Source organism: Wyeomyia smithii, chromosome 3 (assembly GCF_029784165.1).
Source record: "Wyeomyia smithii strain HCP4-BCI-WySm-NY-G18 chromosome 3, ASM2978416v1, whole genome shotgun sequence".
Taxonomy (NCBI): domain Eukaryota; kingdom Metazoa; phylum Arthropoda; class Insecta; order Diptera; family Culicidae; genus Wyeomyia; species Wyeomyia smithii.
In genome coordinates this window covers 174,902,962-174,922,162 of record NC_073696.1, presented here as the reverse complement: position 1 = coordinate 174,922,162, position 19,201 = coordinate 174,902,962, and the positions used below count along the sequence as shown (strand labels likewise).

At 35.1% G+C, this 19,201-nt stretch overlaps 1 protein-coding gene across 3 annotated transcripts in view; it reads right to left on the bottom strand.

Annotated features, from left to right (window-relative positions):
* LOC129727219 (protein TANC2) overlaps positions 1-19,201 on the bottom strand; it is a 178,713-nt gene that overhangs the window by 47,318 nt on the left and 112,194 nt on the right. For all 3 annotated transcript variants that reach the window (XM_055684804.1, XM_055684805.1, XM_055684806.1), the window contains 2 exons: positions 3,248-3,439; positions 71-228 (listed from right to left, as the gene is read on the bottom strand). In XM_055684804.1, the coding sequence (XP_055540779.1) occupies positions 71-228; positions 3,248-3,439 (350 nt within the window). The remainder of the gene's footprint in view (positions 1-70; positions 229-3,247; positions 3,440-19,201) is intronic.

Here is a 19,201-nt window from a genome sequence, read left to right as displayed (position 1 = left end):
GAATCATCATCTCAAAGCGTCAATCTTCGAGTTATCTAGTTCTAGCATTGAGGGGCGAATTTGCAGTTACCTTGTAGATTTGCGAGGAATTCCCTCCTAGTTTATTTTGCGATTTGCAAACAGGTCGAGGTGAACCGAATGGACTCAGCAGTGTTGTAGTACTGCCGATTCCGGTATCGTAATCATGCATCTTTCTGCTCAAATAGCCACTGTTCCCGGATAATATTTCTGTAAATCAAAAGCAAAACACGCAATGTTAATTATTATATTTGATAAATTATCTTTTCTTGAGAGCCATTCACATTTTACGCGGACAGATTTTTTTACGATTTTGGGGCGTGGACATTCTAAAACCCCCTTTCGCTCCTAAAACTATCCACGTGGAATGTAAATGGCCCCTTATTGAAAACAATCAATATTCATTTACTGCATTTTTAAACAGACATTCGAACAATTACATTTAATTTCCAATAACATAAGTCAAATAATTCTAGATACAACATATAGTGAACATATAGGCACAGATTCGGCTGAACAGATGAAACTAGATACATTGTTCATAGTCTCTTAAATCAGATTTTATATTGATCTTCCGATATGAAAAACTTGGGGTATCATCAATCCTGGACAGTATACAGAGTAAATAGTTTATTTTGTCATGTTTATATAACACATAATAAACAATAAACGATGAGATAAGAAAAGACCTAATTGTAAGTGAAAATACCATGGAAGATATTCATCAAACTTTACAATTATAAGATTTATTTTAAATTACTTCCTCATAATTTGACATATGAGACGTGCTGTTAACACCGCTAGTCTTTTTACTTGTTGATTTGTTTTCCAATCCCTTAACTTCCTCTATCATCCAGCAGGTGCGAAGCAATGATTTCAACAACATTCACCCTTTTTATCTTTCAGCGACGTATAAGAGCCAATTCTTGTCGCCTAAAATGGCAATTGAGCACATGGAAACGTGTGGTACGTTATTAAATTAATGTGAAGGATTAAGTTAATGGACAGCGTATGACCAAGCGTAGATCAGTCCTGCAGAGCACGCAAAAATAATACTTCATGGTGATTCGATTCGCACATTGTGTAACCTTGATGAAAATATTGCCTGCTTCGTGCGACTGACAAGGACAAGTCCGAACGGTCACATGCACGTAAAAAAGCTATTATATTTGGCCCTAGTAATAGCAACCAATGCAATGTTTTGCACAGTTGTAATATTTATGTTGTTCTCAAATCGGGAGAGAAAGTCGTTCAAAGGAAGTTGTAATTATACCTTTTTAGGTACTAGTATCTTTTTTTTAAATTTACTGTCTATTTTAATTATTTTTATGGGCTAGGCTATAGGCAAATTAAGAAGAACTGCTGCGTTTCAGGCAAGAGTTACGTTTGCGAAAAACATTTCTCTCGATTACTCATTGTTTTATTTTTGTCAATGTAAGAGAAATCAACACCTTCATAATGTTTGTCAATTGATGTCGAAAAAATAAGCTCACTGTATACAACCATATAATCCTGTTACTGGTGACTATGGTTTCGATAGTTTGTTCCTGAAAATACCACTAACTAACAAAGTTTTATTAAATTTGCAAATCAATTTTATTTTGGTACCTTAGAACGAAATGTTAGATGACAGCATCTATGTAAAACCACCGCAAATCGTTTTAAAAATATGCCGATGCGAAGGTACTGTCGTGAACACAAAGTTTATTCGCAGATAAACTTTGTAATAACATTTTAGGGAAATGTGCTTTTCTCACTTTTCTACCAAACAGAAAAATAACGGAACTTCTACTTCTTAAGTATTTCTCTTGTTTCGTTGAATTTTGTAGGTATCAAAAAGAACTAAATTTTATCAAAAATCTTCTCGTGTCTGTTTTTCATCTTTTTTTTTCTGTGTGGACTCATCACTGCGACCAGAGCTTAGATCTATTGTGATATTGCCCAGGTGTTTTCTGTACTCCGCACTTCATATTATTAGCAGTAACACTATTGAAGTAATGATACGCTTATCATTCATATCAGTGCTTGTGTGTGATTACCTTTCCGTTTCAAGCTTACTGCTCTACTATACCGAGCCTCTGTCCATCCTAACAATATCGCTTAGTTAAAATTCCCTGGAGAGAACTTTCTTATGTTACTCACACTAGTTTTTTTTATAATAGGGACTTATTTTTGTTAGAAGTAGAGTCAACAGGGGTACTGTAGAATCCAGATTGAATTGAAGGAAGGGTACGTGGTGGGGAGCCTGAGAATAAACCCATGCCTAAAGTCCTTTGACAACCTAATGGCCTGATTCTACTAAGATTCGAACCCAAGACCACCCGCTTACCAAAGCGGACTGTGTAACCTTGCGGCTACGGAGCTGTTTTTCATCTAAGAAAATACATAAACTGGATACGTAATCAGCATAAATTGGCATATAAATTATCAAAATTAGCACTCCTGAAATGATTAAGAACTGTTGACAACTTATGCGTGCGAAAACTAGCAGAAAACACGTTTTTATGTTATGAACGCGTTGCAATAACAAGCGATCTCTTTCTAAAGTATGCCAACACGGGCGAGCCAATCCGTCTGGCAAGTCAATCAAGTAAGGGCTAACCAGTGCGCAAAATTTTATAGTTGTATACGAAGGTAGTTCTCCAAATGCCGCCCTGTGGCTGTAAACACGACTGGTTGCATTCGCTCCATTCGAGCACAGGGTTTGCATGCGGTACAAACTTGATTGATATCTTGATAAAAATATCATTGAATAGTAAAAAAATAGAACCCCCATACATGGACAGGCGATTCAACATTATTCAGGTCAAGCGTACCACGGTAGACAAGGAAAATACTACGGCAGTGTTTATGTCGCTTTACATGATATCTGACCATTTCTGTCGATCGCATGCATTGAAGTGGAAATATAAAACGTTACATTACGTACCTACTCGAATAGAATAGTTGTTCTTCAGATTTAACCAACACCAATAAAATCATTATTTTGTTTTCAACATTGATTGGTATACTTTTTTATTGTTATTTTGTTTTTTTTTTTTTTTGTTAGCGAAGATGTTTTCATGATTAAAACCAATTTTTAATAGCATTTTATGGATTGATATTATAAACTGGTTTTGAAACACTAAACAAATTTATATCAAATTAACAAGAATTTTAACTACCTAAATTTGAAAAAAAAAAAACTACTAAAATCAGCTATATGAAATGTGCTATAATTCCAGCCTACCTTGATCGATATCCTGTGTAGCCGGATGGCAGATCGAGCAGATTTCGTTACGAAACATGCATGAGTAACAGCGTTCATGTCCGCAAGTATCTATCAGCTTCCTTTTCTTGCCCTTATCGAAGGGCATTTGACAACTGGGACAGAGTGCCCCGCCGGTTTCATTTTCAAGTATTTTACGGATTGCTGCGAGGTCTGTAAAATAAAAAAAAAACAGTATAGATTGGTATTTTCGATATCATATCATATAGTTTCGATCAAATTTATCGTATTAACGCAATACCACATTAATATTTTGCAAAAATAACTTAATCCTAAGAAGGTAGGCGGCAAGAGTGTTTGTCAGAAGACCACGAAAGACCATAAACGGGGCCTGTAGGAGGGTCAAAGAGCGACCACGTGATCTACACTATTTTAAAACTTTATATTACCACCATTGCCATCAAACAACATTCCGTCAAATCTAAAATTATTTATGTTATAACTAAAAAACAATGCTTCCATATTTATTCTATTGTTAGAAAAGTATAATACCGAAAGTTGAGAAGTGTACGAGAATCTCTGAGGTGATGCTGAGTGGTTAAAATCGATAAAGTTAATCAGAACGACGATGTTGAAAAGGACAATAATTGAATCAGGCAGCGCATCAAAATTCGTGACATATATCTTAGCGTCTCTACTCAATAATTGGTTATTAGTTAAAAAAATCATCGTCTTGGTGTTAAAAATAATTGTTGCGTTCTTTTGAACCGTCATAATTGTTAAATTTTATATTATTCGGGCAGCAAAATTGAAAAACATGAAAATGATGCCAAAATGTAACGTAATAGAGCATATTAAAATTATCATTCATGTAAATAAACTAATTACTTAGCGGTTACATCTTCCTGGTTAATAGTTAAAACTGGCTAAATTCAAAATTTGTCTATTAAATGCAGATCAGCTCGGTGTGAGACAAAATCGAAGCTAGACCAAACTGAATGACAAGTCGTTCAGTTTGGTCTAGCAGAGGCAAAGCGGATTTTAAGCCTTGGATTGTGATTCTTGTTTCCAAATACGTCCGAATATTTACAGATTCAATTAGGTGCGACTAAGTGATAACGGAACTCAATGCAATGCACGCACTTTCAATAATAATATGTGGTTGTAGGCTCACATCGATCGACGAGAACAGCAAAATCATTCTTAGTTCACCTAATAAGTTTAATACAATTTGTTCAAAAAATGTTTTGAGTGTCTTCCTTTTTAGAATTATCACTGAGAAAGTTGGTCACGTTCAAAAAAGTAGTAAAATGTGATTACCAAATTTATTGTATACAGCAAAATACCATTGTGTATTTTTCTTTTCAAACCGTTCACTGTTAGAGTGAAAGCATAATCTTTCCAGCAAAATAAAGTTTACAGAGCTCGGAATTTGCAATAATTCGACTTGTAACTATAAAAGCGGTTCATAATGTTTTATGTATGGACGCAGTTGATAACATCTACATGTTACTATCAGTGAAACAGAGGATAAAACAGAGGATATATTCAGAATTTGGGATTTTGTTGCGTCCAGAAAAACTTAGAACCTATTGCATGGTGACAAGACATCACAAAAAAAACAAAATAAGTTAATAAGATGGAAGTTGTTTTGTGTATGAAAATGCTGACTGATGAGATGTGCTGTTGCTGTGAATTGTTATAACAACATTTTCTTTTACTTGAGAATATATTATAGCCTATTGGTAAAATAATCACCAACACGTCAATGACCAGTTTCACTTGGAAATCGATGTAGGAAAATTTAACAAATCCTAAAAGACTTCCTGTTGAGCGACTTGCTTCAACTATAACCGCATAGATACAGTGGAATGAAAAATGAATGACATGTCGTTCAGGTTCGTTGCCATTCACTTTCAGGATTGCGGTCCTCTTTAAGTTTGTGCAACCAATTTGCAATTGGAAATGAGTGTTTCATCGGGTGTAATTACTACCTTTCTCCATCTGATGAATCGCAAACTCTTTCGTTTTTAATAAAACATACTGGTTCACATGGTGGAACGGCTCTAAGCGTTATGTCTCTAATGTTTTCTGATGGAAACCATAGATGGGAACGGTGAAGGGCAACTTTCTAGACTACTAAATGCACAATTTTGTGATCAATAATTATTGATCGGTTTAGTTTTACCTTAGTACCTTCAATAAGAATACATTAGCTATAGCAAACAGAATTAGTAGCTCAAGGGTCGCTAGCTTTGATATTTAACATTAAGTTAAACATTGAATGAAATCAAATAGTATTTTTCGCAACAAAAACTTACTCGGATGGAAAATGGTTCATATGTAGTGAAAAGAGAAAGTGTTAACCGGCTTGTTTAAAATTTATTTTGTACACACTAAAACTGAATCTCGAGCTCGGCTAGAAAACTCCGAATTCACTCGGCAACTTGCGGTTCAACCGATATTTCATCAAAAAAAGGCGGTTGCCGAAAATCAGGTCATTTTGCCGAGACTTCGCAAAACAACTAAGCTTGACGAATATCGTCTGTATTTTTAGCCGAATTTCTCGTTAAACACTGTTGATTGCGAGATTAGAAAAAAAATACTGGTAGCTATCTCGGCACAAGTTTTGCTCGAGTTACAGTTGTTATTCTCATGAACGAGTTGGCTGCCATTTTTCTTTGTTCAAATGTATGATGATGATGATGATGATGATGATGATGATGATGAAGGGTGATAAAAGTTTTGCTAAAATTTGTGCAAACTACAAGAGTTTACAAGCCGGAAAAAAATGTAGTGCCGATTTTTCAGCTTATACAACTAAAAGGTCGTTATACTAGTTTTTCGAGAGCGCAGTCAAATGCAAACCGCGATTCTCGGCATAAAATGATATCTGCACATTCAATTTATCTCGGCAAACTTCCCAACAGCATATCGACCTCGGCGAAGTTTTTAACAAATGTCAGCAATTTATTTCGACGTGAATGTGCAAATTTATTGATTTACCATAAACCAGCAGGCATTAACATTCTATTCGCCGAAGTTCTCGAAAATTGCAGAGCTTTTTGCTGAATTAATCAGCTGTTGAGTTCTCGGCAATTGGTTAAAATAAAGTTTAGTTTTTTGGACGTACACAGGGTGCCGAAAAAGTAGTCAAAATAAAACTCTGCAATCAGGTGAAAAAAGGGGAGGGATATTAGGATGACCCTTGCTTTTTGGAGACCTCTGCATCTCCACAAAAGCCACAATAAGAGGGTATTTGTTAGTAGTGAAGGGTGAGTTGGATCAGGATTCACTTTGATAAGTGATGCGATCATATATATAATTTATACCCGATTACATTGAGCTATTATCGGTTCATTCACCGTTAAGTCGGCTGATTAGAGATGTACAATTAGCTGATTTATGGTTGGTACTGAGTCATTCCATGCTACATCGAACATCGATCCTGATCGACCATTTCCGATTCACTGAAACTTTTCACAGTTGTTCTTTTTTGATAAACAAGTCATTTTATGATATCAGTTCTGAATGTGGACTCGTGACTGCTGCTTCGAAAGGGCCTATCTAAGATGGTGACTGATAGATAAAAAATCTATATAAAAAAACGACTTGTTCGATTGAAATGGTGTCTCCAGCAAAATTGTAGGTAATAGAATTGCGGTTCTAGAAAAATATATACACTGTTAAAAAATTTTTATTTCAGAAGTAGCGTGGACTGCATCAGGCGCAACTTTTATAGCGAAACCTGTCTCAATATCAAAGTTACCCGTTCTCTAAATCTGTATTTACTTGATATAAACACGCACTGTATAAATTGGTTACCTTGTGTGTTCGTCTTATTCTTACAACCTTCTGATAACAGGGTTCGCCGGTGAGTTACGCATATTCAATTTCAACAGGGTCAGTATAAAAATGTTCGATTATGATACAAAAAAAAAAAATTACAGTTTATATATGTTTTGTAGAACCGCAACTTTGTTGGAGACACCATTTTAATCAAACAAACCGTTTTTCTGATATAGAAATTTTTATCTATCAGTCACCATTTTAAATAGGCCCTTTAGAAGCAGCAGTCGCGATTCTACATAAAGAGCTGATAATATTAAATGACCTCTTTATCAAAAAGGAACAACTGTGAAAAGTTTCAGCGAAAAAGAAACAACTGTGAAAAGTTTCAGCGATTGTCTGATTCAACACCGATTTAAACCGTAACAACACATGTTGGGGACACGCCCAGTAAACCGGTTTGGCGCTAAAAAGCAGTGTAAAAAGAATCGCGTCTCGGTTAATGTTTTTTTCCCTGACTGTTTTACGGTGTTCCATGATATTTCCTAATTTCCCTGATTGATAAATGAATTTCCAAACATTTCCTTATTTTCCAGAGTTTTGCCACCCTGCGTAAAGTATACCAGTACATTTCAAGAACGTTTTCAAAAAAAAAGTTGGGCTTTCTTCCGTGACGAGTACAAAAGTTCCACTCGATGTCACTGCGGAACCCACCAACGCTAAGTTCTTGCTGTGATACTTGTATACGGTCAATCTGACATTCCTGAAATGTGGTTAGCATCCAAAGAAAAATGATCATATTTTGATGTGAAACTGACTCATGATTTTTTTTTATTTTGATGTAAAATTGACGCATGATGATGAAACTCGCTCTTTGCATATTAAAATAACAGTTTCTCTTCACCTACTCTCAGTTTAGTTTGCTTATCTAAATCGTTTATTCGATCTCTCTAGTCGAGTAGCTAAAAGCGTGTATGAGTAGTTAAAAGCGTGTATGAGTCAACAAATTAAATTTCAATCGATTGTTCTGCGACATTCTGCACATAAACCAGATCGCACTCGGCTTTCCAATTTCATTCATCGTTATAACATGACCAATCCCCCCGTTTTTGTATTGTACTAGAGACTCGTCTTCCTTCGTTAGTTTGACTGTTAAAGCTTGGAAGCGGAACGGTTTAAGTCATAATAAAATGAACTCTCATTGCTTTCTGAAGCGTGAACTTTTAAATCGATGGCGTATTCGGGTTAAAATGCCTCTACTTAACCATGAAGAAAACTCCAAAGAAAAGTTGATACGAACATTCTTCCAAAGAATTTATACTTTTCAATGCACCCATAAATAATAAACCCAAGCAGCGGTAATTGCATTAAGATTCTTTCATCCAAAATATAGAAACGATATATGATGTTATGTACTACGTGTTGATGAAAATATGGTGCCAAACAATCATTGCATAAACATCGTTCAGAACAGCTATTTTTTAATTCGTAGACCTAATAATAAATAAAGAAAATTGTCATCCTTCAACAAGCATCTTGGTTATATTTCCTCGAAATACCTGGGAATTAATAGTAGAACTCGGTTAGACATACTAAACGGTCGAAAATTATTCAAAAACTTATCAATTATTCACGAGAACATTGGTGCGTTTCTAATTCCTTCCAATGGATATTTCGAGCCATTTTACATATGCCTGCCTTGTTTCAAATCTAGATAAACATTTCAAAAGGTCCTATCTGCTTTCATCGTTTTTCCGGAGCGTCTTTTCATTTTTGCAAATAACGTGTCATAAACAGTGTTGAGAAGTCACCATTTGTGATTGGACAAAAAAAAAAATCAATGGCTAATTTATTTTTTTGCTTCTCAAGATTTTACCCCTTTTCGCCTCAGAAATAACTTCTGGTTACGCCACTGCATCATATAAGTAAAATAAAGAAAAGAAATATTTATTTTATGTTCGTCAAGTGCAAAATTTCAGTAGTTTTTGTGTGAGTTGATTATCCGGAAAACTCGATTATCCGGAATGAAAAAACTTTTGATGTTCCGGATAATCGAGTCCGACCTGTATCATAAAAATAAAAAATCTAACTTTGATACAGCGAAGATACATGAATAGTTTCTTCAGCATAGTTGTAGAACTTTTCAAAATAGGAAAGTTCGCAGAAGATATTAAATTTTTATGACGTCTATTTATTGAGCTACGAAGCATTTTCTCTGTCAAAATTAGTTTTTCTAGCATAACTTTTTAAATACTTTTTTTTATAAACATAACGTTCTAGACAAATATGACCAACATAAAAATACAGGTTTCTATCGATGTAAGTGGCTGTACACGGTAAGAGTCGATAATCCATTAATGGATAATTTTGTTGCCATTTCTTACTGTCATATGCGGCTGTCCAAAAATATGGGTGAATTCAAAAATGTGAAATGGGTAAAATTGTGCGCATTAGGAAGACATATTCTATGAAAAAAAAAGAGCATTGTTTCACCCATAAATGGGTGAAAAAATACTTCAAGTGTCTTTTCTTATTTTTTCTTAGTTTCACACGCGTTACTTCTACGACCTGTTTTGTTCACTATTTGTTAATAATTGCCATGGAAGAACCTAAAAAGAGACTCGATGCTGCGTCGTCTGAGAAGTTGCAAGGTAAACAGTATGTAATATCAAGTATTGAATTTTACAATATGAGCGTTTCTTATATTAGGTCTAGAAAACCCACTATCTGGCTGCAATACCTTTGTTGCAGAGAATTGCGATTCTGACAATTGATGATAGCAGATAAAATTCTCCTGTATTCGTAAATAAAAGTTAAACCGCAAAAGAGGCATCAAAAATTTTCAAAAGATGCTAAGTTTATATTTCGTTCGTTTTGTGTTTAATTCAACCGTTTTTGAGATATTCGCAATTTCAGTGTACACTCTTGCAATCTCGGGGTATGTGATTATAAGGAAATGCACAAGGTGCCTGTATAAGTTAACACGTCATGTTCTCGAATATATTCTCGCAATAGACATCATTGTTCCTCCGAAAAGAGTGCAAAAGAGAAAGAAAGAGAAGGGAAACTAAGAAAAGTCAAATGCGTGTATTGCTTGTATTTCATCTTAAGAAACTAGTAAATTTCAAGTTTGTTATGCTCCATATTTTCGCTCTTCCTATTCTTTTTCTTTCTCTTTTGCACTCTTTTCGGAGAAACAATGATGAAGGGTCACAAAATCACCTGTTTACCTATATAGGCATATGTTCTGTTTTAAAATTGCTTTCGTTTAAAATTTGACCTTTAGGCCCTCTGCGCTACCTCTAGACCCTAATGAAATTCAACCAATTTTTTATATGTTGCTTATTGAACCCCAAGGAGGTCTTTTTGCCTGGAAAAACAGGTCCCGCGAATATTTTTGAAAATAAGCCCCTTCCTACTGTCTGATTCATATAGGCTTGGAAACTACTGAACCGATCGGCGTGAAATTTTGTATATAAAGGTTTTAGAGGCCGAGAAAGGTGACTAAGATAGTTCGAGACCCCTCCCTCTTCTGGAAGAGAGGGGTCCCATACAAATTAAACACAAATTCATGCACATCTCGAAAACAAATCAAGCAAATGGAAGCAAATTCGGCATGTGGATGTTTTTGGGAGTGACAAATATGTCCATATTGGTTCGACACCCCTCCCTCTTATGTGAGGGAGGAGTTCCAAACAAATGAAGCACAAATTTCTGCATATCTCGAGAACTAACCAAATGAATGGAACCAAAATCGGCAGGTAAATATTTTTAGGGGTAACAAACATGTCCATAATGTTTCGACACCCCTCCTTCTTCTGAAAGAGAGGGGTTTCACACAAATTTATGCACATCTCGAGAAATGATCAATTAAATGGAACCAAATTTGATATGTTGAGGTTTTTGAGAGCAAGAAAAATTTTCGACTCCAGACACCATTGTTAAATTTAAGATGAAAACTTCCGGTTTCTATCCGGTAAACGTTTCCAAATACCATTTTGGAATCCAAGATGGCGACTTCAGGTTTCTGAAAAACAGCGGGATATGACCAAATACCACCGTATATGGGTATTTCCGAAATTGTTATGATGCACTGAAGCCACAAATCGACCTCAGACAACATTTTGAATGGTAAGATGGCGAATTCTGGTTTCTGGAAAAAGCCGAAAATGACCGATTTCTATCAAATATGAGTTTTTCAGCAACCATAATGATGCACAGAAGCTAAAAATCGATCACAGATTCAATCGATTGAATTAAAAGATGGCAACTTCCGGTGTCTGAAAAACAGCCTAAAGTGACCGAATACCACCCAATATGAGTATCTCCGGAACCATAATGATGCTAGGAGCTGAAAATTAATCTCAGACGCCATTATGAATTGTAAGATGGCAACTTCCGGTTTCTGAAAACCCGCAAAAATGGCCGATTTCCATCCAATATGAGATTCTTCGGAACCAAAATGATACACAGGAGCTAGAATCGACCACAGACCACATTTTGAATTTTAAGATGGTGACTTCCGGTTTCTGGAAAACAGCCGAAAATGATCAAATAACACCCAATATAGGTGTTTCTTAAACCAGAATGACGCTCAGGGGCCAGAAATTGTCTCAAAATGCCATTTCAAAATCCAAGATGGCGACTGCCGGTTTCTGAAAAATAGCCTAGAGTGATCAAAGACCACCCAATATGAAAGTTTATTTAACTAGAATGATACAAGGAGCTAAAAATTGACCTCAGACACCACTTTGAATTGTAAGTTGGCAACTTCTGGGAAACAGCCGAAAATAACCGAATACTACTACATATGGATATTTCCGTCATCGAAATAATGTATAGAAGGCAAGCATTGACCCTGGACACCATTTTGAATTCAAAAATGACCACTTTCAGTTGCTGGAAAACAACGAAAATAATTGAATACCACTCAATATGAGTATTTCCGGAATAGAAGTGATGTACAAAAGCCAAAAGTCGAGGATGTTATCATTCCGATAGAACCAATCATTTCAAACGATATAAACAAATCGCAAGGAATCAATGAATTTGGAATGTTTAAAATTGATACATTAAACACAAAAATAGGCGGGACGAAGTTTGCCGAGTCAGCTAGTGTTAAACTAAATAATGAATAATCCGTTTCACGTTCATAACGTCCATAACATATTTTACATAAAGGATTAAATAACCACCACTTATCAACTCGTTGATAGATTGGTTTTTGAAATCTGTTGTACGATAATTATGCTAGCAAAATAATTTTCAATCACATATATGAAAGAGACAAGAAGTCTTGGATGCAGGTATAGACGTCTTTGCGATCAGTAAAATCATATGAAACGTGATCAAAGTTAATATGCTGCTAATTGGAATCTAATTCTTATTACGTACCCACGATGTTTCCCGGTGTGATTTGAACCCAATTCGCATAGGAACCCTTGCTGGGTTCCCTTATAGTGATTTTAGTGAATATACAACTACAAATAATTGCACAGAGCCTCTAAGCAGTTAATACTTATTGCCTTGACGCTCCTAAGAAAAATGGGGCTTCCGAATAGCGGATTTCTCATGACAGCAACTCACGTACTAGTCATAGTTTATAGCTGCATTTACATTAAGGTCAATAGAATCGAACTCATGCTGAGCAGTAGTTATAAAGTATCCACCATTCGCGTTCCTACATAAAGTGTGCAGATGAATGCATTTGCGCTTAGCCTTTTTGCGGTTATGCCATGGTAGGTATGTAACGTATAACGATTCAGTGCACTGGAGACGTAGAAAACAAAGTAAACGGAGCAGAATTTGACCAATTACTGAAAACGAAAACGATTTACTGCTTGTTTTCATATACTGTTGAAGTCGATAATGGCGCCGTAGGTGCATGTGTCGGCGTTAAAGTAATTACACTCATCATTTTAACAATTGTTTATGTATTGTTTAGATTTAAATTTTCTGAGTGCAAACTTAAATCCTACTTACTGCAAATTCAATGAAATTCCAACAGTTACGAAAAATGTTGCGAAATTATAAGATCATTCACAATTAAACCAAATCCCATGTTTTCCTAAAATGTAAGTTATTTAAATTATGAACTGTCATTTCACTTTTTGTAAATAAAAAAATGTAGAAATTATTAATAATAATTAAACGTGGCGCATTTTCGTAAAAATAAACGAGAACGGAAATATCATAAGTAAACCGTTTTTCCCTAATCCTTAGTGACGGGAAAGTACGCTACTTTTTTAATGTTTTCAAAGTGACATGTCATGCTTTTTTCCCATTCTTCCGACTAACAAGAGCCAGAATTTTAATTCCTAAACATATATACATAAATATTCACAAAATGCTATTACTCGTGTCCCTTTCACACGTTAATTATTTCATTCGTTAATATTTCAATAACGATGTTTTCAAGCATTGGTCTCATGTTGTACAGGTTGCATATGCACTGAAAGAGCTTCTAGTACGGGGATGTGACTAATTTAAATATCAACGAGGCGTTCATTCATAAGCGTAAAATCCGGCACGACCGTTAACTCATTGACTAGTTTCATTCAACCATTCTTACCTCACCAAGTGCCGTCAGTGATCGCCTGTCGGACCGGAAAGTATTGCAAACCGACACTAGAGATTACAAACCCGGCCCAAACAAAATACCCTATTTAGGCCAACGTACTTGGCGCATTGCATCGTAAAATTTCAACCTACGCAAATTTACCTTCATGTCGTGCCTACGGACATATGAGTATACCCACTCCGACAGTCACTGCAAGCTCCATTTGCTCATTTCTTTTTGCAGCACTCACATGCATGTAGGAAACTTCATTCATAAAAGTAGTTCACGTTTATGAGCGTATCATTTCTCAGAAAAAAAACTTATTAATTGTTATCTTCACTTAGTATCTGAAATCTGTATATAATCAGCATCAGGTTTTATGAGATACTGTCATTGCTCACAAAAGGGTCCTCTGTCCAACTAAGGGGCATGTTTTAACGACGTAGCATTTTTTCATGATTTTCACACACCCCTTCTCCCCGCAGCATTTGGTCACAATATCCAAACCCGCCTCTGAGAAAAACGCAGCATTAGATTAACTGAAAGAGAAACTAAGTGCAAAACACCAATAGCATATAGGATTTGGATGACTATTTTGAGATTGATCAACAAGGATAAGAAACCCGCAATCGGTGAAAAAAAAAAAGAGTCAAAAGAGTCGAGCATCCAAATTCATGCAGTGTAATTCTTGCTAAGTTGTTGACAGAATTCTTTAATGACGATAATTGGAGGATTATTCTAGCTTTATCGACCTGAGTTTGATATAGACAAATTTTCAATAAAACTTGGAATATTAGTGCTTGATATCCTACGTAGGCAATACCTGATTTATTGATATCTGATAACTATTAAAGTTACGATTTAACAGTAGTCCCTTTCTCTTCTGATGCAAATGCAAATATGCAAATGAGCAATAACATTTACTGATCATCCGTAACATTGTTCGCTTCTAACATTTTACATAGGTTCGAGAATGTGTTTAACTTACATAGGATATATAAAAGGTTCTATTAAGTGAGGTTAATCCTTATTACGCATATTATTCCATCAAATGTTGAGCTTGATAGTTAAACGTAAAAGTGTAAAAAGATGACGAGTTTAACTCACCGTAGAGAATTTGAACAACTTTCGTGTGGATTAACGTTGTAATTAATATGTTAAGTGGAAGATGGAGAAACGAAAAATATTTTTTTATGGTAGATTAATTTTTTTATGAAAATTCTAATTCAAACATTTTTCAAAATATTTGTATTCTGATGATTTTAAAAGATGCAGAGAGTCATTTTGAATCAAAAAGCTCTTGGTAGTAAACATTCTGAAGGCATTGGTTTTCGAGTTATTTCTTATTTAAGCTCGACAAATTATAATTATTTAGGAAAACACACGTTTTTCTTAATTTATCCATGGTTTTCCAGCAAAAACCATACGTTCATTGGAATGCTTTATTAAAAATATACAATTCATTCTTTGCCAACAAAACGATTGGGCGAACGGTTCTCAAGAAAAGAGTTAAATGTTCTAAGTGATATAAATATATATAAGAATCAAATATTTATTTTCGAGTTTTATTATCTTAGGAACATATTTTTTTATGACATAGATACTTTACAGAACTAGTTTCACCTTATATTTTATATACATCATAAGTAAATGATTCGTCATATTTTGAAAACAGCTTCGTTTGTATCTTATTTCGGAATCGGAACAAAAGAGTAATACTTTTGTGTGGCAGCTATTATTATAGATTTTTTGAAAATATTGCTCCATTCTGTTACTCCTTGTTCATATTCTTCATATGATACCCAACTAAATGACATTTTTGATGAATTTTTATTACAATCAAACAATTCTTTTGCGCTTGTAATGGGATGTTTATGTTCTTTAGCTAAACTTGCATTTCCTGCCATTCGTTTTAATATGCCACTAATTGCATTGCATGGGCCTTTACCATGAGAAGTCGCAAAAAAATGCCACTCTGCATCGACGTTATAATTTGTTTTGAACTTGCAAAGACTTGCAAAGTTTTTTCTATTTTTATATTGTGAGGCAGCTCCATCAGACATATTGATCGCTTTCTTCAACTCTATCGTTGTTTTCAAAAAACTCATTAATTTGGCAATGAACACCTGAACCGCAACAGTATCATGATGGAGTACTTCCGATATTATGATGAAGCTGATATTCTTAAGTGTTCCAGATTCTGAATAGTAAACAACGAAGGGATGAATGGTGGCTTGACTATCATTCCAATAACTACACGAATCACAAATTGATAAAGACGTATTAAAATGAGCTTGACTGTTCATTATTTTTAATTTTGCAATAACGTTTTCGTTTAATTTGCGTAAGCTTGATGAGCACCGATGATCAGGAAAGGGCTTACAGCATTTGGGCTTGGTGTATTCCATTTTCACTTTATTCATCTTCACAAAATGCAAACTGTTACTAACACATCTGGAGTAGTGCAATCGTATTTATATACGAAAACAGATATTATAGGTAACCCAGTAGTTATTGGTTGCGTACTTTACAAACAGTTATTATTAGTAAACAAGTAGATAGTGTTGCACGACAAACATATTTTTTATAAAACATTCGGCAAGGGGGAACGTGTAGGTAGGCTAAGGTTTAGCGCTTGAGTTATTTATCCAATCGTTTTGTTGTCAAAGAATGAATTGTATATTTTTGATAAAGCATTCCAATGAACGTATGGTTTTTGCTGGAGAACCATGGACAAATTAAGAAAAACGTGTATTTTCCGAAGTATTAATAATTTATTGAGCTTAAATTTAAAATAACTCGAAAACCGATGCCTTTAGAATGTTTACTACCAAAAGCTTTTTGATTCAAAGTGACTCTCTGCATCTTCTAAAATCATTAGAACACAAATATTTTGAAAAATGTTTAAATTAGAATTTTCATAAAGAAATTAATCTACCATAAAAAAAATATTTTTCATTTCTCTATCCTGGACTTTTTTTTAAAAGTTGCGTAATCACGTCAAGTTTCTTAAAAAAAAAATAAAAAAAAAATTCAAGTCTTTTATTTTAATTGAAATTTAATGTTTATTTTTAATTTTTTTTTGTTCAAAAACATTTTTTTTGTACAGTGTATATTTTTTTATGGTGCATTTTTAATTCCCTACAACTCATTCTCAGACAGTTTTTCTATACAACCAAGGGTTTCTGGGCTACAATGCTTCGAATAAAACCTATGCCAAAAGGCATACGCCCTTTTAGAATGTAACTCATGCATGTAAAAAATCTCTCCATCTGTGAAAAATGCTCAGTTTGCTAATCAAATACGTGTGCAAAGTTTCATTCAAATCAAAAATGGTCGATATTCGACCATAGGTCATTTCGCGCGATCTTGCTCTAGACGCACCTTTTAATAGCATATCATCATCAATCGTTATAAGGATGAAAAATGAAATTGCTATCAACAGCTGGTACAGTGACCCCTTCTTTCAGGAAAACGTAGGCGTTAACGTCAATCGGTAAAACCGATCTATGCTATGCTAGTAAAATCCTCTGCGTTTGGAATGGAGCGTGTAACATTGAAGGGTGTCAACTAGTTAATTGAAGAAAAATTTATATGCAAATTTTCAATTCAGTGAACGTTATCTCTATTCATATCTTCGTTATTTAGCATCACGAAGAAAATTACTTGGTGTAGCCTACCGGCGCTTGTATGAAACCCCACACGATTATCATTCGACGCAAATCCTATTTCACTATAGGTATCGTTGCTAGCCTGCTGCATAACGTGTCGTCGGATGGTGATCGCAGAGATTTATTAGAAGCACTCTTACGAGTAGCACTAGTTAATAGTGGACATCAACTGGTCTGCATTTTGCTGGGTTTTACAGGTCGCTATCATCATTGGTATTATCGCCACAATCTAATACTGTGTCCAGACAACTTGTAGTGAGTATTTTAAAATGCATTTAAGTACCGAAATAGGCAGTGTGAGCAGCTTCGCGTGGGTTGCGAAAAGATGCTCACCACATGCTCTCTCGGAACAACTTTATCGGTACCGCGGAGTGCTTCAATCATAAGCTTACTTGAGAAGGAGATAGAAATTTGCATCGGCGTAGGTAGTTTCTGTGTAGTCGCTTACATTTGCATGGTAGTATTACTGGTCGGCAGTCTGGTACCGACACACATCGTCTGATGGAAAGCGCTAAATGGAAAGTTCACTCATTATGAACAGCGCACTTGGCAACCTTTCCATACCGGCATCGCAATGCGCCGAACACACCACAAGTGTCATTGAGTGCAGCACAGGCACTAAGACGATCGCTTCTAATCCTAACAGACAGCCATAAGTACATCCGCGTTGTCCAATTGGAACTTCTCTTTATGTTACATATCAACAAAATTTAATCAAACCATAATTGCAGAGAAGCCATTTTGAGGCAACGTAATGTTTGCAATATATACATTTTTTAAATCAGATGCCTAAATACAAGCTAAGAAGCATGACTTATTCCTTTAAATACTGTAGCACATTAACTTACTCACTATCTCCAGCTATAGCACAGAATTTTCTCAATCTTATGTTTTTTTCATTCGTTCAAAACACGGTTTCCGGGTAATATCAAACATAATAAAAATAACATACTGTTGGCAAATATTTAGGCAATGCAGTCATATATCGGTTGCATGTTACTTTACACTGACTAAAATTTGTTTAAGTTTATCCTCATATGCGGTCAATAACTTCCAATGTGCCTCTTCAAGAAGGCAAACAAACAAACAATAATGATTAAACCATCGCTGCTCAAACACATCACAACTTAGTTTGCTTTCACTGTATTTGATAAATGCCTTACCAAAACTGAGCAACCATTCACGATCCGAAAGCTGATAGGAGACTTGATTTGACCAAGGTCTCAATGGTCTCATACTTGAGAATTTCATGGGAGCGACCTGTCCTCTAGATTTTATTTTCGACAATTATTTGATTTAATCGGAAGAAAAATAAACATTCCATTCACCGATGACATGCGCAAACCGAGCCGCTTTTTATGTCGGTCGCGCTTACCCACACCTAGTAAACAGGTAGTAGTACACTAATAACCTACTGATATATAGGTGAATACTAAGAATTTCATTCAGTTGCTATGAATTGCATGATTGAACAAATTGTATGGCATTTCAAAACCCGCATAAAATGACGCAGTTAAAAAAACGGTAATAACATGTAAAAAAATATTTCAGTGTAACATTGAAACACAGCTTTAATCGTTTTCCTACTGCTACATAACGTAAACCATAACGCCACTCGTAAATGATTACGTGAAAGGCCAATCATAAAGCTGGAAGGACTGCTGAAAGCTCGGGGGGTCTGCGAGATTGTCAGATATGTGATTGAATCTATCTAGGATTCAATAATCGCGTCGATTGATGGAGCTATCCACAGATCTGGTTCACCTTCAACCATATCAACCATATAGCCATAAAATATTATTGTTACGTATATATTTATTGGTATTGTTTTTGTGTTTATCGTTTTAAGTTAACGATTGAAGTTGTGGTTTCGTTCATCACAGTGTTGAAAGAACAACTTTAGGAACTCGTTTACATCACACAGGAAGTGTTTTTGATGTGACAACAATATATACA